At 37.8% G+C, this 23266-nt stretch overlaps 1 protein-coding gene across 1 annotated transcript in view; it reads left to right on the top strand.

Moving 5' to 3' along the window:
- Positions 1-23266, top strand: part of ZCWPW2 (zinc finger CW-type and PWWP domain containing 2) — a 213087-nt gene that overhangs the window by 7757 nt on the left and 182064 nt on the right. Inside the window, exon 2 of the mRNA XM_007936232.1 lies at positions 9536-9695. Coding sequence (XP_007934423.1) covers positions 9536-9695 — 160 coding nt within the window. The remainder of the gene's footprint in view (positions 1-9535; positions 9696-23266) is intronic.

The raw sequence follows: 23266 nt of genomic DNA, 5'->3' as shown, positions 1-23266 counted from the left end.
GCTGTGGCCTCGCAGCTGGTAGTCCATAGCTCCATTTATCTCCTTACTTGCTGTTTTCATCCAGGTTATTTTTAAATTACTAATTTAATCCACTTCTTTATCCTTGCCTTCAAAGTTGAGGGTTCCAGGATTGTGTCTATATTGGTTTCAATTGGTTACTCATTGCTTTGTTGCAGAGGATCTCTGTAGCTTATCTACCTATTTAGCCATCTTGCCAAAACTCCCTAAGCTATCTATTTTTCCTGCTTTGGATCTTAATTAAATATGTTTTAGCAGGTGTCCTCTGATACCATTGGCTGAGGATGGAGTGGCGGGGCTTCCACCTATCATTACGGCCATATGGAGTGGAAGCTCAGGTTTCCCACTCAGCCTCTGTTGATACTCTGGGGGATGGAAGGGGCCTAATTACTGCTGGGGGCAGGTGAGAGTTCAAGCTCCTCACTCACCACCATGGCTAGAATGGATGCAGGCACCTTGTTACTGTTCCTCATGTAGACACCACTGACACCCAAGGAGGGTAGGCCTTGTTAGTACCTGAAGGTGGTGAAAGTCCCAGGTTCCCACTAAACCTCCTCTGACACTGTCTGAGCAGGGAGACAGAGAGTTCCTTGTTACTGCTGGGTGGGTGGAAATCTAGGGTCCTTACTTAGCCTTTGCTAATGGGATATAGGCAAGTCATAGATTTTGCTATTTTGTTAGAGAAGCAAAACCAGTAAAGTTTGTATGTATAGAGAGAGAGGCGGGGGAGGGGGTAGCAATTTATCTTAGGAAAATGGCTCACACACTTATAGAAGCTGACAGGTCCCAAGTTCTTGGATCAGACATCAAGGTGGAGGTTTTCCCAACTCAAGCAGCTGCAGGGGCTGACAAGCTCAAGGTTGACAGGCAGTATACTGGTGTTTGACTCCAATGAATGACGAATCCAAGATCACCAGGCCAAATGGTGGATTGTTCGCTCACAGACAGTTGTAGGCAGCATGACAGGATCCTGATCCACAGAAGAGTATCTCTTTTCCCAGGATGTCCATAAATATATTGAAAGCAGGCTACACCTCTAGAAAAACTCCCTTTCAATGGATTGGCTGCTCAAAACATACACATCTGATCTCATCATGGGAATAACCTGCATCGCAATGCTTAAACCACTCAGAATTGTGGTCCAGCCAAGTTGACACACAACTCCAACTGTCACAGCTGGGGTAAAACAGTTACTGTCTAGGTTTTTGTCTTGCTAGGCTGCCCCTTTCCTGGTGTTTTGGCTAGCAAGATCAAGCTTCATTTGGCATGTTTTCTTCTTCTTCTTCTTCTTCTTCTTCTTTGTCTTCGTCTTCGTCTTCGTCTTCGTCTTCGTCTTCTTCTTCTTCTTCTTCTTCTTCCTTCTTCCTTCTTCCTTCTTCCTCCTCCTTCTTCTTCTTCTTCTTCCTTCTTCTTCTTCTTCCTCCTTTCTTTTTTCTCTGCATCCATTGGTGTTTCTGGGCTGTTGGCTTTTTCAGTACCCAGTTTGGGATATATGAGGCAAAAAGAAAGCCCAGAAAACTTATCACCATATTGTTTCTCATGTTCTAAGATCCATAGCAATCTATCTTCTACCTTTCAGAATCTTCTTATGTTTGTTTTATGTATAACACCTAGGATTTTTAGGTATATTTATAGGATGGAAGAGAAAAAGTGAGCTTACTTTATCTTGTCTGGATCCAGAAGCTGCGAAATAGATTTTTTTTTAAATTCTTTCCTCCCTAATTCATAATCCAAGAGCTCCCTTTTCTTTTGTTTTCTCAAAGTATCAGAAATATAGATGTGCCTTTTCTGAGATGTTCTAGCTGTTTTCCTCCCTTGCTTTTATTTGTGCCTTTTCTTTTCTTTGTTCTTATTGATCTGCCCTCCTCATTTTGGATTATACTATCAGCAGTTTCTCATCAGTGTTAAGTTTTTGTCTTGAAAAGGAGCTTTGCTGGTTATTTTTTAAGTGTTTGTAGGGTTCAGATTCCTCTAACACTTTCAGATTTTATTGCAACTCTTCCCCCTCTGAATTTAGTTGCTGTAGTCAGTTTTACTTTTCCAGTAGGTACCTATTGGCAATTTAGAAGTTTTCAATTTTCAAAGTCATCACACCACTGTTATCTAGCTCATCTTGGTTTTCTCTCACATAGGTGCTAATAATATGTAGGCCTTGTAGTTGTCAGGAATTTGTACCTACCTGTTTCTGTTTTCTTCTTCATGTGGATAGCTTGTCACTTAATTTTGCTTTAAATATTGTATGCCAAGTTTTGGTTTTATTATTATACTTGTTCTATTATGTATTGGAGAATTTTAGGAGATTCTAAAACTATACCACCTTTGTTTCTATCCCAGAATTTCTTCTTATGTTACATTATATTCTCTTACACACCATTCTCGAAGATGAGATTCTCTGGCTCCTTTTGCCTTGTTTTTTAATTTATGTCCAGTGATTCTCTATGAAGAAAATAGGATGTATTTTTTTCATATAGAGACTGTGGTAGAATTTTTTCAAAACATGTACAGACACACAAAAGGCTTTCAAGTCAAAACTTAGATTTGTGTTCTTGTTCTGGCACTCACTCTGTTTGCCAGTGTAGGCAATCTCTCCAAGATACTTGAGCTTTACTTCTGAGGGCTCTGTAAAAAAAAAAGTCAAATGTGACAATGTTGTAAACATTGCTATATTACTGCTAATTGACCCTCATATAATAATTAGGGTGAACATCAAGATGACCTAGAAAATTAAACCAAAAAACCAAACTCATTATCATTGAGTCCATTTGACTCAGTGACCCCTCCTTGGGTTTCCGAGGTGGTATCTGTATGGAAGTAGATTGCCCAACCTTCCTTCCAAGGAGTGGCTGGTAGGGTTGAACCACCAGCCTTCTGGTTAGCAGTCAAATCCCTTAGGCACTAAAAGAGGACATGAATATGGACACTCATTTTATGGGGCTATTTGTGAGGTATTTATGAAGGTATTTATAAATGTATTCTTAATATTATTCCTTTTTTAAAGCCAACAGATTTAGAATTAGATTGCATTTCATAGAAGGTAGATGTATATAAGTTGATTTTCCAACTTGAGCGTGCCCATAGACAAAGAAGATGCTATTCCATTGAAAATTATTTGTTTTTATTAAGTAAAGTTTAAGTAGGCATTTCTAGATTCTACATCAGTTTCTTTTTAGTTTTGTTGAGAGGGTCAGCCCTTCTGAGAAAGAATGAGATATTGACAAGACTAAGTTGTTAAGCCTTCAAAGCTGGGTGTAAGGCCATGGACTAAAGAGAATTGACCCAGATAATGCTACACTGTTAAATGTCTCTGTAGCCAGCTAGCTGGGCTTTCCACTTGAAGCTTCAACATCTATAAAATTGCTCATTTAAGAACTAATATTTGACTCTTTCTGTTAGGTTAATTGTATATTTATTTTGTGCTGTTGCATTTCTTTCTATGCATTTGTGCTGCTGAATAAGCAATATAACTAGGTTTGAATTTATTAGTGTATGTAAGTCTGTGCTCATTTGTTCTTAGTAAAGAGGAATACACGTGACTAAGTACTTACTAGTAGTTAAGTAGTACTACTTAGTCACATGTATTCTACTCTTTCCAGTAAGGAAGAAGGTATCTTTGGCTGTATTTTTCAGGCATCTTGATGGTCCTAACCAGAGATAATTTAGGGACTGTAGTAAAACATGTTTCAGTTGTCTTTGCAAATTTTAACCTCAGTTACCAGTGTAAAACTGCAAAAGAAAACTCCAATTAAATTTCTAATGTAATAATTCAGACAAAGTGGCAAAAAACAAACCCATTTCTTAAATTAGAGATATTGAACCTCAGAAGTTCCATTATAAAATACAGATAATTTGATTCCACAAACAGAATAAGGTCAAATCAGTAGCAAATGTTGAAATACACTGGGATAAGGGGAAATTTTGACAGGACAAGTAACCTCACAGAAAGTGCAAATATATCATGGAGAGACTTATACATTTGCTATCCAGTGGAAATGATTTTTAATAAGATAATTATTAGAAGTTAAAACTTAAGCATAAGTTTACTTGTGATATATATAAGATGTACTTAACAGTTATTCCAAACAGTGGTTTGGATGTTTAAGAGAAGAGCAAATTTTACTTGAGCCTCAGTTCTAAACTGTGGAACACAAAATGGATGTGTTGTAGTTATCATTCACTGAATGCTATATTTGCCAAGAAATCCCTGGACTGCAGGAGCTGATGGGAAGTTTCCTACCATACATGAACATTTATAAGCATATTAATCCATATTCAAAAGCATGCAAATAAAAAACAATCAAATAATACTTTATGGTGCTGAAAGAAGCTAGCAGAAATCTCAATTTTAAAATTAATATGCTATATCTAAAAATTTTCATTGAGGTGGTTTGTATTACCCAAAGTAGTTACCCTGAACAAACCAAGATAAAAACAAACCCATTGCCATCAAGTAGATTCTGACTCATAGCACCCTTGGGTTTCCAAGGGGGTAAATCTTTATGGAAGTAGATTGCTCCATATTCCTTCTGCAGAGCAGGTGGTGGGTTTGAATTGCCAACAGTCTGGTTGGCAGTCAAATGCCTTAGGCACTGTTCCACCAGAGTCCTTAGTTATCCTATATAGAGCCTTAGTTTCTACTTGCCATTGTATCTTCCTGTGTTAAGTGAGATATGCACTGCTATCTTTTCCTTTTAACTTCTGTGCTATTTCTAGCTGAACACAATGCTATTTGATTAATATTTCAAAATTAGGGCTGCTTAAACATTGTGAAGATAGGTTTTCTCTTCCTGGTGCATTTAGACATCCTTCCCAATACAGATAAATACAGCCCAGAGGCGAAATCTGTGCATAAATTTTAGGACTGAAGCTTGGGTAAAATTTGCTGTCTTCTTAAATATCCAAACACAACTTGAAAATAACTGTTTGTTATCGTCGTTAAGTGCCGTCGAGTTGGACCCGACTCATAGCAGCCCCGCCTTGGGTTTCTGAGGCAGTATCACTATGGAAGTAGATTGGCCCATCTTCCTTCTGAGGAGTGGCTGGTGGGTTTGAACCACCAGCCTTCTGGTTAGCAGTCAAGTGCCTTAGGCACTACACTACCAGAGCTTCTAAAATAACTGTTAAATGTATCTTATTTAAAGGAGTCCTGGTGGAGCAGTGGTTAGCCTCGGCTGCTAACCCAAAAGCTGGCAGTTTGAACCCACCAGCTACTCTGCAGAAGAAAGATTTGACAATCTGCCTCCATAAAAATTATAGCCTTGGAAATCCTATGAGGCAGTTCTACTCTGTCCTACAAGATTGCTGTGAGTCAAAATTGACTCGATGGCAGTGGGTTTTTGGTTTTATATCTTACTGAGTTTAAATACATGACCACTGAAATTATGCTTAAGTTTTAACTTCTAATAATTATCTTTTTAAAAATCACTTCCACTGGATAAAAAATGTATAAAACATCATTCTCTTCATGATATATTTGCACTTGCAGTGAGGTAGCTTTTCCTGTCAAAATTCTCCCTCACCCCAGTATATTTCACTATCTGGTATCCATTTGACCTTGTTCTGTTTTTGTTTTACTTCCCATCACTCACTGATCTAAAATGGATTGTACACTTCTCTAATACCCTTGTCATCTACTCTTTCTCCTCCTCTGTACCTTTAAGGCCCCAGACAGTTCTTCAGAATTTCTCATCAATATGAAAGTGAAAAATCAAGAAGTAGAAGTGCAAAATGCACTATCATGGTTGACAATTTTGGAGCTCAAATTGAGGTCAGTGTGAGGGCAAAATATGGACATCAGCCTTCTTCAATCACAGCAAGTCAAAGAAGATGATGGAGGTAGCAGATGGAGAGAAGTAATCATGTTTTCTGTGTCTATCACCTCTGCTCAGCTTTTCCTGCCGTTTGCTACATTTGGTTGTAGCAGAGATATCTGACCAGGAGTCAGACAGTTCCTCTCTGCTACCTGAAGAAATGCTAAAGTTCCCCTGTTATTTGGATATTTGACAATGCTTTTCTCTCTCTTTTTTTCTTTTTTGATAATACTTTTCATAATTCATTTTTAAATCAGCATGCAATATTTTCTATAATTTAACATGCTATGAAGAATGAACATAAGTTTTCTTTCACTGACATCTAATTTTTGTGGAGTAATAATTTAAATTGAATATTCTTGGTGCCAACTGGTATATGATATAAAAATTAGTTTATAAGAATGGGTATCAACAAAACTAACAGCTCATCTTACACATAATAACTTCAAAATATTTCTCTTGCATGACTTAAATTTTAGAAAGTCCCAGACTGTTTGACACTGGGCTGAATAGATACTACTTATAATTTAATCTTACTTAGCAATAATTTTTAAAAATAGCCCTACCTATGAGATATAAGTCACCTGGTATTAAACATGAGCCCCTTACATTTTACAAAAAGCTTAAACAAATGTAACAATTAAAATTTGATTGCTTTTTAAATAGCAGCTAGTCTTCAGTTTCAGGTACATTGGAAGTTTGCAGCTGCCACTCACTTTTTTTTTTTAATTGTGTTTTGGGTGCAACTTTACAGAGCAAATTTGTTTTACATTCAACAGTTCGTGCACATTTGATTTCATGCCCTGATTACCGTCCCTGACCATAAAAAACTCTCCTCCCCTCCCATCCTTGTGACTACCCCTCCTTCTGCCCTTCTTAACTGTACATTCCTGTCTATTCAGCTTTCCCTTTGTGTGAATGCTGCCTCTTTGGTGCCTCATGGCTGATTGCTTTAAGGGGTCTATCACCCTAAGTAGGTGAGTACATTGCCTTGGGGTAGGTGTTCTGCATGTAGGTTTTTCTACTGTTTGGCTGAGAGCCAATCCATGCGAGTGAATCCACCTCTAGACCCAAAGGGTAACCTGGACCATAGTCTTGGGGGTTCCACCAGACTCTTTCTGACCAGTAATTCTGGTCATTTTTGAGTTATTACTCATTCTTAAGGACTTAGCTATTTGTTGAAGTTGTCTTTGGAGTGGGTTTATTCAGAAATGTAGATTTCCAATGTAGGTTTAAAAGGCAAACTAAACTCAAGTTTTAATCTTAAACATAGCCTAATAATAAGTTACCAAACAGCAATGAGATGTTGTTGGTGTGATAATAACCAGATAATCTTCTTCCTTTATGTCCTGAACTTCCTGCTATTACTTCTGGTTCTTCTGAAGTATTAGACTTCTATAGGTTCCAGATAGTTTGAATAAATTTGTAAGCCTCTAGTGCTTCCTTTTCATGATCTAGGGCTGCTGGAAAGTTCACAGCCTCCTCACCCCCTACCTCAGAAAGGCCTAAGAGCTGCAAGACTCTCCCCAGTATCAAGGGACATTGTGGACACCTGCTCCATCCTCACACTCACCATGCCTAGTGATTGTGCACCAGGGCCATCACTCCTCACAACTAGCCTGGAATCACAATTTTTACATTAAGGATACTAAGCCTGAATTATTTTTTATTAGTTTACATTATGTTGTTAATTTATGATTTGTGATCTTTTTTTTAGTTGGTTATAAGGTAAAAACATTTCTATATTTATGATTTTCTAACTCAAATATCAGTTGATAATCTATCAAAAGATCAATAATTGATTGTTCTCAAATACAAGCAATTTATAGATTTTGATATTTTTTGATTTCAGGTTCTTTACAGCATGATTTGCATACTTTCTTAGGTTGTAAAATCATTTAAATATCTTATTATCCAGTTTCTAAATATTTATCTAAATAAGGGGAAATATATTTTGGTATAATTCTTTCTGTTTCTCAGTTGTACTAATTATCTTACATGTATAAGGAACATTACATTTCTTTAACTTGCAAAAAACAAAGAAGTGTAAAGCATGCGTTTGTTCAAACTTTGTAATAACACTGTGAGGAACCAGAGTTGAGGAGAGGCCTGATTCCTTCTTGAGGCTTCATGGCTGCTAAAAGGAGAATAGAGCCTGAGTCTCCTGATTTGAACCCGCATTGCTTTTTCTCTCTACAGTGCTGCAAACTGAAGTAGAACTTGATAGCTGGCTTTGGATATTTGGGTATATTAAATATGCATATTTTGGACCTTTATCTATAAAATTCTGTCAAATTTCTACTGTACACTCCTTAGTCACAGCTCCCTGACTTTATTTGCTGCCTTACTTTCCTGCATTATTCTCTGAGCAATCAATCAGAATCTAGAATGATTGGTAAAATGTTTAGAGTTGATGTACGTAGTGGGTTTTTTTTTTTTTTTTTTTTTGCCATGGATAGAATTTTAAAGCCCATAACTCAGATAGCTGATACACAGACTTATAGCCCAGTCATATACACTGTGCTATTTAAATACAAAATGATAATTTTGGTCCAGGTTGTGATACTTGAATCGACGTTCCTAAATTTTACTGTCTAAAACAACAAAAATTATTTTTAAAATATTGAGCAAGTATATTATTTGAAATTCCAGTTTCCCTAGTGCTAGTTTTATATTATTGGCATTCATAATCAGGCATCTTTAAGATGATTATGTACCTGTAAGTTTTTATTTTGCTTTCAAACTTACTTTTAAAACAGAACCTGGTAAAAAAACAGATAAAGTAGATCATTTCTTAGGCATGGGTTTTCTCAGAGCAGAAGTTTTCTGGACATTGTCTAATTTCCTGCTCAGTTTCCATATGAAAATATTGTTTCTGTTTTTGCTTATCAGAGATGTCAGTGACAGGAGTCCTCTGCTATGAATACAGAGAGGAAATCCCAAGCAGAAAATCAATAGAAGGGACAAAAGTTGGAAATGAGTACTCAAAGAGAAAAATGAAACTTAACAAGGAATTTCTAGAAGTTTGTTCATGAAGGAAGGCATCCCTAAAGATTTATTTTTAATCAAGCATACATTTTATTTCCAGTGCTGAAGGGTTTTTAGTGATTTGGGCACCTGTCAGTCATGCAGATGGAGGGATAAAAAGACTACATAGAGCTATAGGCTCTGTTTCTGTTCTTTTCCATAGTAATTTTACTCCAGAGTGTTATGTCTCAGCCTGAGCTACCAGTATATTCTTGTTTCACAGCCCTGGCTCAGGAAAGGCCAGCTCTCTTCCACCCACTCTGTCAGAAGCCCTGCCAGTAGGATACATTTTGTTAATTAATCATTCTGGTTGGTTAGAGTTAATTCAGCTCTAGCATCAATCATAAGAATCTCTTTTCTTTCATCTTTTCTATCAGCAGTGCCTAAATGTCTCTTACTTACCCTGGAGATAGTTCTTTTGTCTTCTAATCCTTTCTTCTTATAGCTTATGTGTATCTTAAATTATGACTACTACAGAGCTTTCTACATCTACATAATTAAAGTTTTTACTTGTATAAAGTGAATAATTTACTTGTAAAAGTACAGGCAAGTATGAATGTGTTTAGCATGTGAAAAAGTCATTAAAATTTAAAGAAGGAAGTTTAATATATGATTGTGATGGAAGTGTTAATGTCTGCCTTTTATAATGCATTAAAATAATTAAAAATATTTTCTTTTTAAAGTTGGCCAGGAATTCTCTGCCCTGATCCTTTTAAAGGGAAATATGTGGCCTATGACCTGGATGGAAATGTTGAACGGTATCACATAGAATTCCTGGGTGATCCCCATTCAAGAGCATGGATAAATGCAACATTTGTTGCACATTACAGTATCACATTAAAGGTAGGTGGAGTAACAGAAAAACTTATATTTGTTTTTAATTATTATCATTTTTGTCTTAGATTTCTGAAGGTAAATAATTACTTATTTGTAGAATTTTATAACCAAAATAATGTGTACTATTTGTTTAAATTCAAATATTTGTATTTTCTAAAGCATTTTATTCCAAAGGAAGTATGGATATAAAAATAGCTATGGGAGTTTAAATTGCGTTTTTCCAATGGCAGTATACCATAAATCAACTGAACACTTTACATAATTGCCTTTTGAAGCATTTTTAAGATTATCATTTGGTAAGTTTCTAATTCTCTTGAGAAGACTCTTAAGTTGTAGCCCTAGCTCACAGGGAAAGTTAATTATGGAATGCAACCAGCTTTTCAAATTTCATACAGAATACTTTATTATACTAACTCCTTCAGTAATTTTTTGACTCTTTTTAAACTTTAAATTACACACTACCAATAATGAATGGACTGGGTTCTCAGGTTGATGAGAATAGGGATACTGGACATATTACCAAGGGTTTGGCTTAGTCAGTGTAAATCAGTTCAATTATCTGTTCTATATTATTATATTGAACCTTTTTATCTACTTTTTGTTTTCATTAGAAACCTGGTGAGAAATATATTTTAAAAATGTAGATACCTTTGATTCACTCTGAGTGGTTTCTATTTTATAGTGAGAAATATACATAGTTATACATAGAAGTGTATGTACATACAAAGCATATAATTTCATTCACAGTATAATTGAATCTGTGGAAATTTGAGATGCTTTAAAGTGGTTTTTTTTTACCTTACCTCTGGCATAAATAATATATTTGTTTCATTTAACTTGCAAGCAGTTGGAAGGGAAGGCTGTTTTAGTAAAAATATTTAAGTATGGAATAGCACCTCATACATCCATTTCAGGGTAGTTGTGAGCCAGCCAATCATCTTAATGTGAAACATTCTCTCCGCTCTAACATTTTGGATGTGATCCCAGACACTTCTGCTGGCAATCATAGCAGAGAGGAAGCAGTGCTCTCCCACTTGTGTTCCCCCCACCCCAAACCCTTTCCTAAAGGAAGGGAAGCCTTCCAGCAACTCATGAAGCAAACCTTAGAATCTCAGACATTTGGCTGTGTGGTAAAGCACAAGCAACACTAAGAAATTAGATTTAAATATAAGTACAAAAATAAAAGTTTACTTTAAAATTACCTGAACTAATATTACTGTCAGGATTTGATTTCTGTCAGGCTTATCTTGAGTAGCCTGATTCTAGTGAGCATTCAGTTAATAATTGGGACATGGAAAAAAGTTGGTGCAGAATGAATGCAAACTCTGGAATCAGGAGCCACATGTTTTAACCTTCTGAAAACATTAAAGTAAACTTAGCACATGTTGCACAGTCAAAGATGAGGAATTAGGGTCACTTAAGCAAGGATGAGCTCTGGTGGCATAGTGCCTGAGGCATTTGACTGTTAATCAGAAGGCTGGCAGTTCAAACCCACCAGCTACTCCGTGGAAGGAAGACTGGGCCATCTACTTCCGTAAAGATTTACCACCTAGGAAACCCAAAGGGGTTCTCTATGAGTCGGAATTGACTCGATGGCAGTGAGTTTGTCAGTTTTTTTTAAAGCAAGGATGGAAAAATAAGTATTTGCTCCTACTCCTCACCACACAACTGGCCAGGTGCTCTGGGTAGATAACCCCTCAGTGCCTATAGGCTGTTCTCTTATACTGTCCTTCAGGGCACCTACCTACAGACTCTGGACTCCTCTGCCCCTCACTCTCTGCTTTATAGCTGTGTCTTTTTCTTTACTTGGTTCTTTGGAGCTGACAAAATAATTGTGCGGGCTTCTCTGGCTCTCTACGTCAGAACTGAAGCTTCATTTCTCTTTTACCTCAGATTCAGCTGGCACATGCCAGAGTATTCCACTATCCTGCTGTGCTCTGACTCCCCACTTCTGGCTCTCTGAGGATCTCCACTTGCCAAGAAGTGGAGACTCACAGGTGCTTGAAGCCTGATTGCCCCAATCTAGTCAAGAAACATACACCAAGGAGATAGGCTAAGGAAATGCTATGACCAAAGTAGAAAAATGGTCAAAAATGATACATACAAGAGATTGGTTAAAATAAACAGTTCTATGTGTTACCCAGGGATAGCTGAGATTTACCCTCCCCTTGGAAACTGCTATGGACTATGTCCCCCTCTTCCCCAAAATTATGTTGAACTCATATTCCCTGTACCTATAAATATAAGCCTGTTTATAAATAGTAGTTGTCTTCTATGATGTTAATAGTAGGATGTGTCCTAACATGAATCCTTCTTAGTGGTGTCTTATAAAAGGAACAGAATAGACACAGATACATACACTGGTAGAATATGATATGTGGAAATGGAAGAAAGTGCATCTTTAAGCTGGGAACACTAAAGATTGCTGGCAACTGATAGAAACAAAGAAAGACCTTACCCTAGAGCTAACACCGTGAATGTGGACATCTAGCCTCCTCACGTGTGAGACAATAAATTTTTTTTGTAAAGCCATCTACTTCTGGTATTTTTTGTTACATCTCAAACTCTCACTGCCATGGAGTCGGATCTGACTCACAGTGACCCCTCCTTCGGATTTGGAGGCAGTATCTCAACGGAAGTAGATTGCCCAATCTTCCTTCCCAGGAGTGGCTCGTGGGTTTGAACTGCCAGCCTTCTGGTTAGCAGTCAAATGCCTTAGGCACTATACCACCAGAATAGTCCATAAGGCATTTGACCACTAACCAGAAGCTAGGTAAATTACAATAGAGATGAAGAGAGTATTGACTCCACCTATAGTTCTATTAGGGGGAGCTCTGGTAGCATAGTGGCTAAGACACTTGCCTGCTAACCAGACGGCTGGCGGTTCAAACCCACCAGCCACTCCTCGGAAGGAAGGTTGGGCAATCCTACTTCAGTAGTGATACTGCCTCGGAAACCCAAGGAGGGGTCGCTATGAGTCGGGGCCGACTCGACGGCACATAACAACAACACCAATAGTTCTATTACTTAGACTTCCCAGAGTTTTAGATTGTGAAAATTTTTTTTCTCTTTCAGTTTGATTATATGTGTCTAGCTTTTGTTGACTAGTCAGTTCATCTTGGTTGACATATGTGGGATTATTGACTTACTAATTTTATTGTTGAAAGCACAACAGTTCTCTTGTCACTATCTACCACACAGATGATACAGTTTTCCCTAATAAACAGAACTACTTATTGGTACACTTCAATATAGTTTAGGAAAAAGTTGAAGGCACTCTTTGGATTGTAAATTTGTAATGTATATTGGTTTATTTATACATTTCATTTTTTTTTCATTTACTATATCAGCAGTAGCTTTAAAGATAGCTGACCTTCCCCATTTTTTAAAGAAACCTTGATTTTTTAGAAGTATGTATTCAAATACAAGGAGCTCTGGTGGCATAGTAGGTAAGGCATTTGGCTGCTAACCAGAAGTCAACAGTTCAAACCCACCAGCTGCTTCATGGGAAGATGAGGCAATGTACTTGCATAAAGATTTACAGCCTTGGAAACCAAATGCCAGTCACTATGAGTCACAATCAACTCTATAGCAGTAGGTTTGGGTTTTTTTTTTGGGGGGGGGGTATTCAAATACAGATTACTCTGCTAATTATGCAGAGAAGAGGGATGTGATTATGTGCTAGATGGATATTATTTTTAAGAGCTGATGCATGGCATACAATTCTTTTACTCTTAGTACAAATGTTGTTTCTCTTATATTTAGTCAGTATATGTCTGTAGAATCCATTATTTACAAGTTTATTTTCTAGCTTGATAGAGTACGTGTTCAAATCCACCAGCCACTCCTCGAAAGAAAGGTTGAGCAATCTACTTCCGTAGTGACACTGCCTCAGAAACCTAAGGAGGGGTTGCTATGAGTCAGATCCAACGCCACGGCGGTGAGTTTTGTTTTGTTTTTTAGACTACATGTTTTAGTTCAGTGATTCTCAAGCATGACTCTGCATTAATAAACCCACAAAACAAAACAAACAAAGCCTAGGTCTCACACTACTTCATCAATTGAATTGAAATCTCTTAGAGGGCTGGCCATCAGCATTATTAAGTTCCTTAGTTGAAACTAATATGTATCCCAGGGATAAGAATCATTGATCAAGTTTTTCTCAGTTCAAGACATCAGAGTTTTGTTGGTTATATCCCTACCAGTGTCATAACCTAACTTTCATTATGGCTTACTGTATTTCTGTAGCTTTTATTCTGTCATTTTGTTTGCCTAGAAATTATGCTTACTGTCATAGGATCATATGTCTCACCATAGTAATTCATTAATCACACATAGCCTTGAGGTCAACAAAAATCTTGTCCTTTTTTAACATTATATGTAATTTGTAGATATTGTTGATAGGATGGATCCAGAACTTGAACTTGGTATTTACAGCATTTTTAAGTTAGTCATCTGTCTTGTCATTGTATAAAGTCATGATATATCTTAGACATAGTTTATTGCCACTAACACTACCTAGCCAGTATATTTCAAGCAGTGATTTCTTGTCCTACCCTATTCTAGTCCCTATAGTGCCCAGGAAAAGTAGGTGGTTCACCTCTAATGCTATAATCTTCTATAGTAAAACTGAGATTTTCTTGTCCATGATGTGAATGAATATTTTGGCTATAAATTTTTGCTGTCTGTTTACCGCTGTATATATGCTTTGCCAGTAGATATGCAACGTTTCTTTGGTACCAAATGTCATTTGGGTATTTACCCATTGTCTTATGGAATTATGTTTTCCAGGAAGGTAAAAGGAGAATAATGCCATATTTCCTAAACTTGAGTTCTGTGACCCATAATTGTGGCAGTCATTAATAGTATTTGTCAAAGTTTTCAGTGTTTCTGCTTTGCTGGTACAAAAGAAAATTTCATATCTGTCACCCCAACAGGTACAGTGAGTTGTCTAGTGAGTTGTGAGTAGAATTGACGAGTCTCACCTCTTTGCCTGAGTACTTAACTGTTACTGCAACATCCTCCAGAGCTTTTTCTTTCCTTGTAGAATAGTGACTATTAATGCTTGAGGTGTTGGCTTGCAACTCCCTCAACCTGGAATCCTGCAGGAGTACATACACTTAGCAAAGACCCCCTGCCAATACATGAAAAATACTCAATAAGTGGGCAATATAGGCCTTTGATGTGCTAAGCTTCTGGAATCATTCTGACAGATACATTAATGGTAGCATAGAGGATGCCAAAGTTCTTTGTAACCTATATCCTTACAAGTTCCAGTCCTGCAATCTCGCACCTCTTCGGAAATTGGCAAATGGTTGAGATCATGTTACTCTAATTCCTCCAGACTGTAAATAGAAATAACAACTTCTTAAAAAAAATTATCAAATAAGTTGATTTATTTTATTCAAAATGAAAAATATGTGAGCAGAAATTACCAACTCATAATTGATATACCAACCATAAGTTTAGTAAATATTTTCTAACACATGATGTCAACATACTCTGTGATGGCTCAATAACTAAAGATTTACTCAATGCACAGTGTCATTTCATTTCTTGTCTTTTGCATCCATGAGCATCGATTGTGTATACAAGTAAAATGAAATCCTTGACAGCTTCAAAATTTTCTCCCTTTATCATGATGTTGCTCATTGGTCCAGTTTTGAGGGTTTTTGTTTTCTGTATGTTGAGGTGTAATCTATACTGAAGGGTATCATCATTGGGCTTCATCAGTAAGTACTTCAAGTTCTCTTAACCTTCAGCAAGTAAGATTGTGTCATCTCTATATACTCAAAACTCATTGCCGTCGGGTCGATAAGACTCATAGCGACCCCTCCTTGGGTTTCCGAGGCGGTGTCTCTATGGAAGTAAATTGTCCAATCTTCCTTCTGAGGAGTGGCTGGTGGGCTTGAACCACCAGCTTTCTGGTTAGCAGTCAGTGCCTTAGGCACTATGCTACCAGAGCTCCTGTCATCTGTATATAACAGGCTGTTAATTAGCTTGCCCCCAATTCTAATGCTGTATTCTTGTAGTCCAACTTCTTGGATCATTTACTCAGCATACAGATTGAATAACTTTGATGAAAGGATACAACACTGTGCACATCTTTTCTGATTTTAAACCACACAGTATCCCCTTGTTTTGTTTAAACAACTGCTCTTATTCTATGGTCAGGTTCTGCATGAACACAACTAAGAGTTCTGGAATTCCCATTCTTCACAATATTAGCCATAATTTGTTGTAAACCATATAGTTGAATGCCTTTGGATACTCAGTAAAACACAGGTAAACATCGTCTAGTTATTATCTGCTTTTAGCCAAGATCTAGCTGACATCAGCAATGATATCCCTCATTATACATCCTCTTCTAAATGCAGCTTGAATTTCTGGAAATACCTTTGATGTGCTCTGGCAATCAGTTTTTAATTATCTTCAGCAAGATTTTACTTAATGATATTGTTTGATAATTTCTGCATTCTGTTGGATCACTTTTCTTTGCACTGGGCACATATATGGATCTCTTGCCTGAGAGGTAGCTGTTGATAGGCCAGATGGCTCTCTACCAAATTTCTTTACATAGATGAGTGACCACTCTAGCATTGCATCATTTGTTGAAACTTTTTTTGATATTCTATCAATTCCTGGGCCGACTCGATGGCACATAACAACAACAACAACAACAACATCAATTCCTAGAGTGTTTTTTTTTTTTTTGTTGCCTTCAGTGCAACTTGGACTTTGTCCTTCCATTAGTTCTGGACCATATGCTACCTCCTGAAACGGTTGAATGTTGACCAGTTCTTTTGGTACAATCACTCTGTGTATTCCTTCCATCTTCTTTTAATGCTTCCTGTATCATTCAATATTTTGTTCATAGAGTCCTTCAACATTGCACCTCAAGGCTTGAATTTTTTCATCATTTCTTTTAGCTTGAGAAATGCTAGACGTGTTCTTCCCTTTTGGTTTTCTAACTTCATGTCTTTGCACATTTTGTTATAATACTTTACATTGTCTTCTCAAGCCACCCTTTGAAATCTTCCGTTTAGCTCTTTTATTTCATCATTTCTTCCATTCACTTTAGCTACTCTCCTTTCAAGAGCAAGTTTGACAATCTCTTCTGATATCCATTTTGGCTTTTCTTTCCTATGTTTTTAATGACCTTTTGCTTTTTTCATATATTATGTCCTTGGTGTCATCACACAACTTATCTGGTCTTTGGTGATTAGTGCTCAGTGCATCAAATCTGAATATGTTGTGTTACAGTCAGTCAAAGTTATCCTTTGCTTCTGGTGGATTTGTTTTAATTTTCTTCAGCTTCCACTTGAACTTGCACATGAGCATTTGATGGTCTCTTCTGCAGTCAGCCCCTGACCTTGTTTTAACTGATGATATTGAACCTTGCCATCATTTCTTTCTACAGATGTAGTCGATTTGATTTCTGTCTATTCCATCCAGTGAGGTCCTCATATATATTTGCCATTTATTTTATTGAAGGAAGGTATTCCCAATGAGTATGTAATTTTGTCTTGCAGAATTCTATCATGCCATCTCTAGCATCATTTCTGTCACCAAGGCCGTATTTTCAACTACTGATCCTTCCAACTTTTGTTGTTTTCAACTTTTGTATTTCAATCACCATCTTGATTGCATGTTTAATCAATTTCAGACTGCAGAAGTTGGTAAAAATATTCAATTTCTTCTCTTTTGGCATTAGTGGTTGGTGCATAAATTTGAATAACAGTTGCATTAACTGGTCTTCCTTGTAGGCATATGTATATTATCCTATTACTGACAGCATTGTACTTCAGGATCTTGAAATTGAAATGGTTTTTTTGACAGTGACTATAACTCTTCAATTTGTCACCCCCAATCTAGTAGACCATATGATTTTCCAATTAATAATGGTCATTACCAGTCCATTTCAACTCACTCATGCCTAGAATATAGATCTTTATGCATTCCATTTCATTTTTGATGTCTTCTAACTTTCCTAGATTCATACTTCATGCATTCCACCTACTGATTATTAATGGATGGTTGTAACTATTTCTTCTCATCTGAGTTGTGCCACTTCTGCAAATGAAGGTGCTGAAAGCTTTACTCCATTCCCATCATTAAGGCCAGCTCTACTTTGAAGAGGTAGCTCTTCCCGAGTCATATTTTGAACACCAACCTGAGGAGCTCATCTTCTGACACTACATCAGATAATGTTCCACTGTTATCCTTAAGTTTTCACTGGCTAATTTTTTCAGAAGTAGATTGCCATATCTTTCTTTTAGTCTTTCTTCGTCTGGAAGGTGTGCTTAGATTTGTCTGCCATGGATCACCCTGCTGGTAGTTGAAATACCAGTGACATAGCTTCCACTATATCACATTAGCATGCAAGCTACCACAATATGACAAATGGACAGACAAGTGGTAGAAGATATTTTCAGCAACCATGTATTGAGTACCTATCCTAGGCCAGGAATTGTGGTGGGTTCTTTGATATAATGTGTAAAGTAAGTCTCACAGCAACCCCATGAAGGCATCTTCACCATTTTAGATTAAGGTCACTTAGCTACTACTTGACAGGACAATGATTAGCATCGATGTCTAAATCTAAAGTCCATATTTTATCACTTGCTACATTTTCTTATTTGTGCATAGCAGTGGTCTACTTTATTGTTGAATGCTTTCCCACTTTTGTACATATAAAATGTGAAAACTTTTCTCTTTTTAATTATATTATATGTGGTAAATGATGGCAGTGTCTGCTAGACATACTCTTTACTTGTTGTTTGATGTTCTCTTTTAGAAAACTAGAGACCAAAGCAGAGCATGTGGAACTATGGATCTATTTCAGTTGAATTTGTAGTGGTCATTTGACCAATGCATCTGTATTAACATCTATTTAAGGAAGTGTTCTGCTTCTAAGATTTAATAGGATCCAAATTCCCATAATTAGTCTGTACTAAAGATTAGCAAATGAATGTATAACTAGATCATCTGGCAGTATTTTGCTCTTAGAGTAATGGAGCAAAACTGGATACAAATCTATTGAGACAACTCAGTGGAAAAATCCATTAAAAAAATACTTTCGCACCAAGATACTGCTAGCAAATATTCTGTACAATAACTCTCAAGAAAATTTTATCACACTAACTCTATATCTGGTATAAAATTTGCTATAATTTTGGTATTATTAGATTAAGATACTTTGTTAATTTCTTTGCTTATTTTCTGAACATTCGTTAGTGTTTGGACTAGAGAAAGGATGAGGGAATTAGAACATATTTTTATAACTGTGACCTAACTCTGAAAAATTTTTGGGTAATGCCCACTAAGAAAAGAATAAAGTTGTCATAGTGGTTGAAAAGGTAGGCTCTAGAGTCAGGTTCTTTGGATTTGAAGGTTGGTTCTGCTACTTACTAGATATTGACCTAAAACGAGTCACTTAACCTTTACATATCCCAGATACTTCATCTGTAAAATGGAAGTTAGTATCTGTAACAAAATTGTTTTGAAAGCCAACTGAAATAATACATATAAGGCATGTATAAGGTAATATCTGTTGTTGTTTTGTTGTTAGGTGCCATCAAGTTGGCTCTAACTCATAACGACCCTATTGATGTACAACAAAACAAAACCGTGCCTGGTCCTGCACCAGCCTCACAAATCCTTGCTATACCTGAGCCCGTTGTTGCAGCCACTGTGTCAGTTCATCTCTTTGAGGGCCTTCCCCTTTTTCACTGATCATCTACTTTTTGAAGTATGATATCCTTCTCCAGGGAATGGTTCCTTTTGACAACATGACCAAAGTGGGTGAGATGAAGTCTGGCCATTCTTGCTTCCAAGGAACATTCTGGCTGCACTTCTTCCAGGACAAATTTATTAGTTCTCCTGGCAGTCCATAGTACTTTCAGTATTCTTCAGCATCACCACAACTCAAAAGCCTCAGCTCTTCATCAGTCTTCCTTATGCATTATCCAGCTTTTGCATGCATATGAGGTGATTGAAAACACCACGGTTTGGGTTGGGTGCACCTTTGTCTTCAAAGAGACATCTTTGCTCTTCAGCAGTAATGCATTACACTTCAGGGTAGAGCAACATGAAAACCATTGCCATACGACAAACTGAGAGACTGTGATGGAATGTAAGGTTAGTTGGTGTTATGTTATTGTTCATTGCAAGAAGCAGGTGAAATAACGTTAAGTTATTTCCTTTACCCAAATCCCACATCTACAGGAGGGAGTTCCAAAAAGAGATTAAGAACAGTATGATGGAAAACAGTATCTTTTCTTTTTGCTAAGGTTGTATATGGGAAATGACATGATTTTAGTGTTCTTTATCAACTGAGCTTAGGCTTCCAGAAATTCAAGGAACTAAAACTAGTTGCTCCTCTTATTCTTTGATTCTTCAATACATGACAGAACAGAGGCCATTGCTGTAGTGCTTTTCTGGTTTAGTGTAAACAGAAGTGCTAAGAACTGTTGAAAGCAGGAGATAAGTTGGAGCATTCTTAGTCTGATTCCTTGGGGAATGAATGGGCCTCAATATCAGTAGTTCCTCAAGAATATTATGGATTTGTTTGGTAGAATTTGGAAGGAGAACAGGAAATACTATCTTTCATGTTACTTGAATAATTTCTTTTAGAAGGGTCAGCACAAGGCTGGTCCCTATGAGGAGGAAGTTAAAGATATCTCATATGTCCAACTTTTCCAAACTGCTACGCTAGCTACTTCATCATCTCTAATGTCAGTTCCTCCTCCTCCCCTTAATACTCTCCCTCTCATCTTAGGGTTCTGTATTTGGCTGTAACATCTCAGAAAACTCTCAAGCTGCCAAGGAAATGGCACATGTGGTGGTGGAGGCTGGGAAGCTGGCAAGTCCTAAGTCCATGGGTAGGTCTGGAGGATTAGCCTCCCTAACATGGTTGCAGGCGCTGGTGAACCCAAACCGGTAGGTCACATGACCCGCTGCTATCTCAAGTTCAGGGGTGAGATAATGATAAATAAACCAAATGCAGAACTGGAGCAAGAGAGAGAAAGAGAACTTTGCCAGAACATTCATGTACATACCCTCAAGGAAACTAAGGGTGGTGACTTGAGTCACACCTTCCAACAAGGCAAGACTCAAGATACATCCCACTCTAAACAGGCATAGAGACTAGGATTTACAGAGCATCACAAAGTGGAGGACTACTGTTAGAAGGGCCATATTAAGCAATTCACTGCACTGCAGGTCACTCCTAGACTCTTCTACCCATTGGCCCTCTCATACTTGAAGGATTAATTTGCCTTAGAGTTGGATCCAACCCATAATGACCCCTCCTTAAGTTCCCGTGGTGGTATCACTACAGAAGCAGATTGTTCCACATTTCTTCCAAGGAGCGGCTGGTGGGTTTGAACTGCTAGCCTTCTGGTTAGCAGTCAAATATCTTAGGTACTACGCCACCAGAGCTCCTAATAATTTTATCAAACTCTGGGAGCTCTGGTAGCATAGTGCCTAAGGCACTTGACTGCTAACCAGAAGGCTGGCGGTTCAAACCCATCAGCCACTCCTTGGAAGGAAAATTGGGCAGTCTGCTTCCGTAGTGATACTGCCTTGGGCAATCTACTTTTGTAGTGATACTGCCTCGGAAACCCAAGGAGGGGTTGCTATGAGTCAGATCCAACTTGACAGCAATGAGTTTGGGTTGGTTTTTAATAATTTTATCAGTCCCACCATCATTAACAATTAGTTTTTAGTAGGTCAGCGTGTCCTAAGGATGCAGTTACGTCAGTACCAGCCATTCAGGTCTTCTGCAGGTGTCCATCTGATCTGATCAGATACTCCAAAAGTTTGTTCATTATCACCCTTTCTAGCCTCTGATAAAATTTAACAGAGAAGACTGTTCCCTCTGAGTCTCTCATTAGGTATCAACATAATATTAGATTTCTCTTGCTGCATAACCCATTTATTCATTCCTTTACCTTCACTTATTATCTCTTCTTCCTTAATTTGTCCTTTATTTTTACCCAACCTTTCCCACCTTGGGAAAGGACACCAGGTTCAGCTTCTTTGCCAGTTCAGACTGCTGGTAACAAGACCAGTGTAGCAAGTACTTCCCCCTCAGTCCACTCCCATTCATTTTGGATAGAGTACAAAGTACAACTCCAATGGGCTATCTTGACCACTGGGCAATACTGTCAACTCCAACTTTGGCAAATGGTGGGAAGGTATACTCCATTTCATAAGGCCCTTGGGAATTCTGGTGCACAGGTTCAGGGGAATAGTTACGGTGTCTTGCTTAGGGATTACCCCTGCCTCTCACACTCACAGCTGTATGCCAGGTCCTGGGACCACACCTTCTGGCAGGAAAAAAGCAATGTCAGGTGCTGTGGGGAAGTGTACAGTGGCATCAGCATCCCCCCCATCTTCCCCAGCACTCCCCCCATCTTCCCCAGGAAAATGTAGGAATCTGTCTAGTGGTGATCCTTCCTTTGCCTGCTTCATGTTGAGTGTGAGCACACACTCAAAGGTGTGTGAGTCAACCTTTCAGGCCTTTATCTCTTCCCATTTTAGATAACAGATGTTTCAACTGCCCATTCCTATTCTCTGTCAAATGGTTACTTTGAGAATGATGTGCAACATGGACTATCTACTTAATCTGATGTTTCTTGGACCATTGCTGTACCCTATGGGCTATAATGTATTTTTCTTGGTCTAAGGAAATATAACTTAGTGGCCCAAATTGATAAAATATTTTTTGATCCAATTCTTAATGGTGTTTTTGGCATTTGCATCTGTCACAGGATAAGCAAAGCCCAGTCTAGAGTAAGTTATCTATTCCTGTGAGAACCCATTTATAGCCATCTGCAGCCACTGGCTTCATTGGTCCTACATAATTGACTTGCCAGGCATGTGCAGGGTATTCCACCTGGGAAGTCGGCCCCATAGCCATCTGTAACCTCTGCCTTTCTTGCTGATAAGTTTGTTGTTAATATGTGCCATTGAGTCATCTCCGACTCATAGCAACTTAATGTACAAGAGAACAAAATACTATCTGGTCCTGTGCCACCCTCACAATCCCTATTATACCTGAGTCCATTGCAGCCAGTACCATGTCAGTCTATCTTGTTGAGGACCTTCCCCTCCTTCATTGGCCATCCACTTTACCAAGTGTGACATCCTTCTCCAGAAAATGGTCCCTTCTGACAGCATGACCAAATTAGGTAAGATGAAGTCTGGCCATTCTCGCTTCCAAGGAGCTTTCCAGCTGCACTCTTCCAGGACAGATTTGTTATTTCATTTAGCAATCCATGGTACTTCCCACATTCTTCACCAACACCACAACTCAAAAGCATCAACTGTTCTTCGGTCTTCCTTATTCATTGTCCAGCTCTCACATACATATAAGACAATTAAAAATACCATGGCTTTAGTTAGGTACATCTTAGTCTTCAGTGAGATATCTTTTCTCTTCAGCACTTCAGAGAGGTCTTTTGCAACAGATTTGCCCAATGTAATATGTCTTTTGATGTATTGACTGCTGCTTCCATTGGCATTGATTGTAGAACCAATTAGTATTAAGTCTTGGGCAACTTCAATCTTTT

Source organism: Orycteropus afer, unplaced genomic scaffold (assembly GCF_000298275.1).
Source record: "Orycteropus afer afer isolate SDZICR_OR568_19922 unplaced genomic scaffold, OryAfe1.0 scaffold00003, whole genome shotgun sequence".
In the NCBI taxonomy this organism is placed as follows: Eukaryota; Metazoa; Chordata; class Mammalia; order Tubulidentata; family Orycteropodidae; genus Orycteropus; species Orycteropus afer.
Note: the sequence above shows the minus strand (reverse complement) of the source record. Positions and strands in the feature narration are given on the sequence as shown.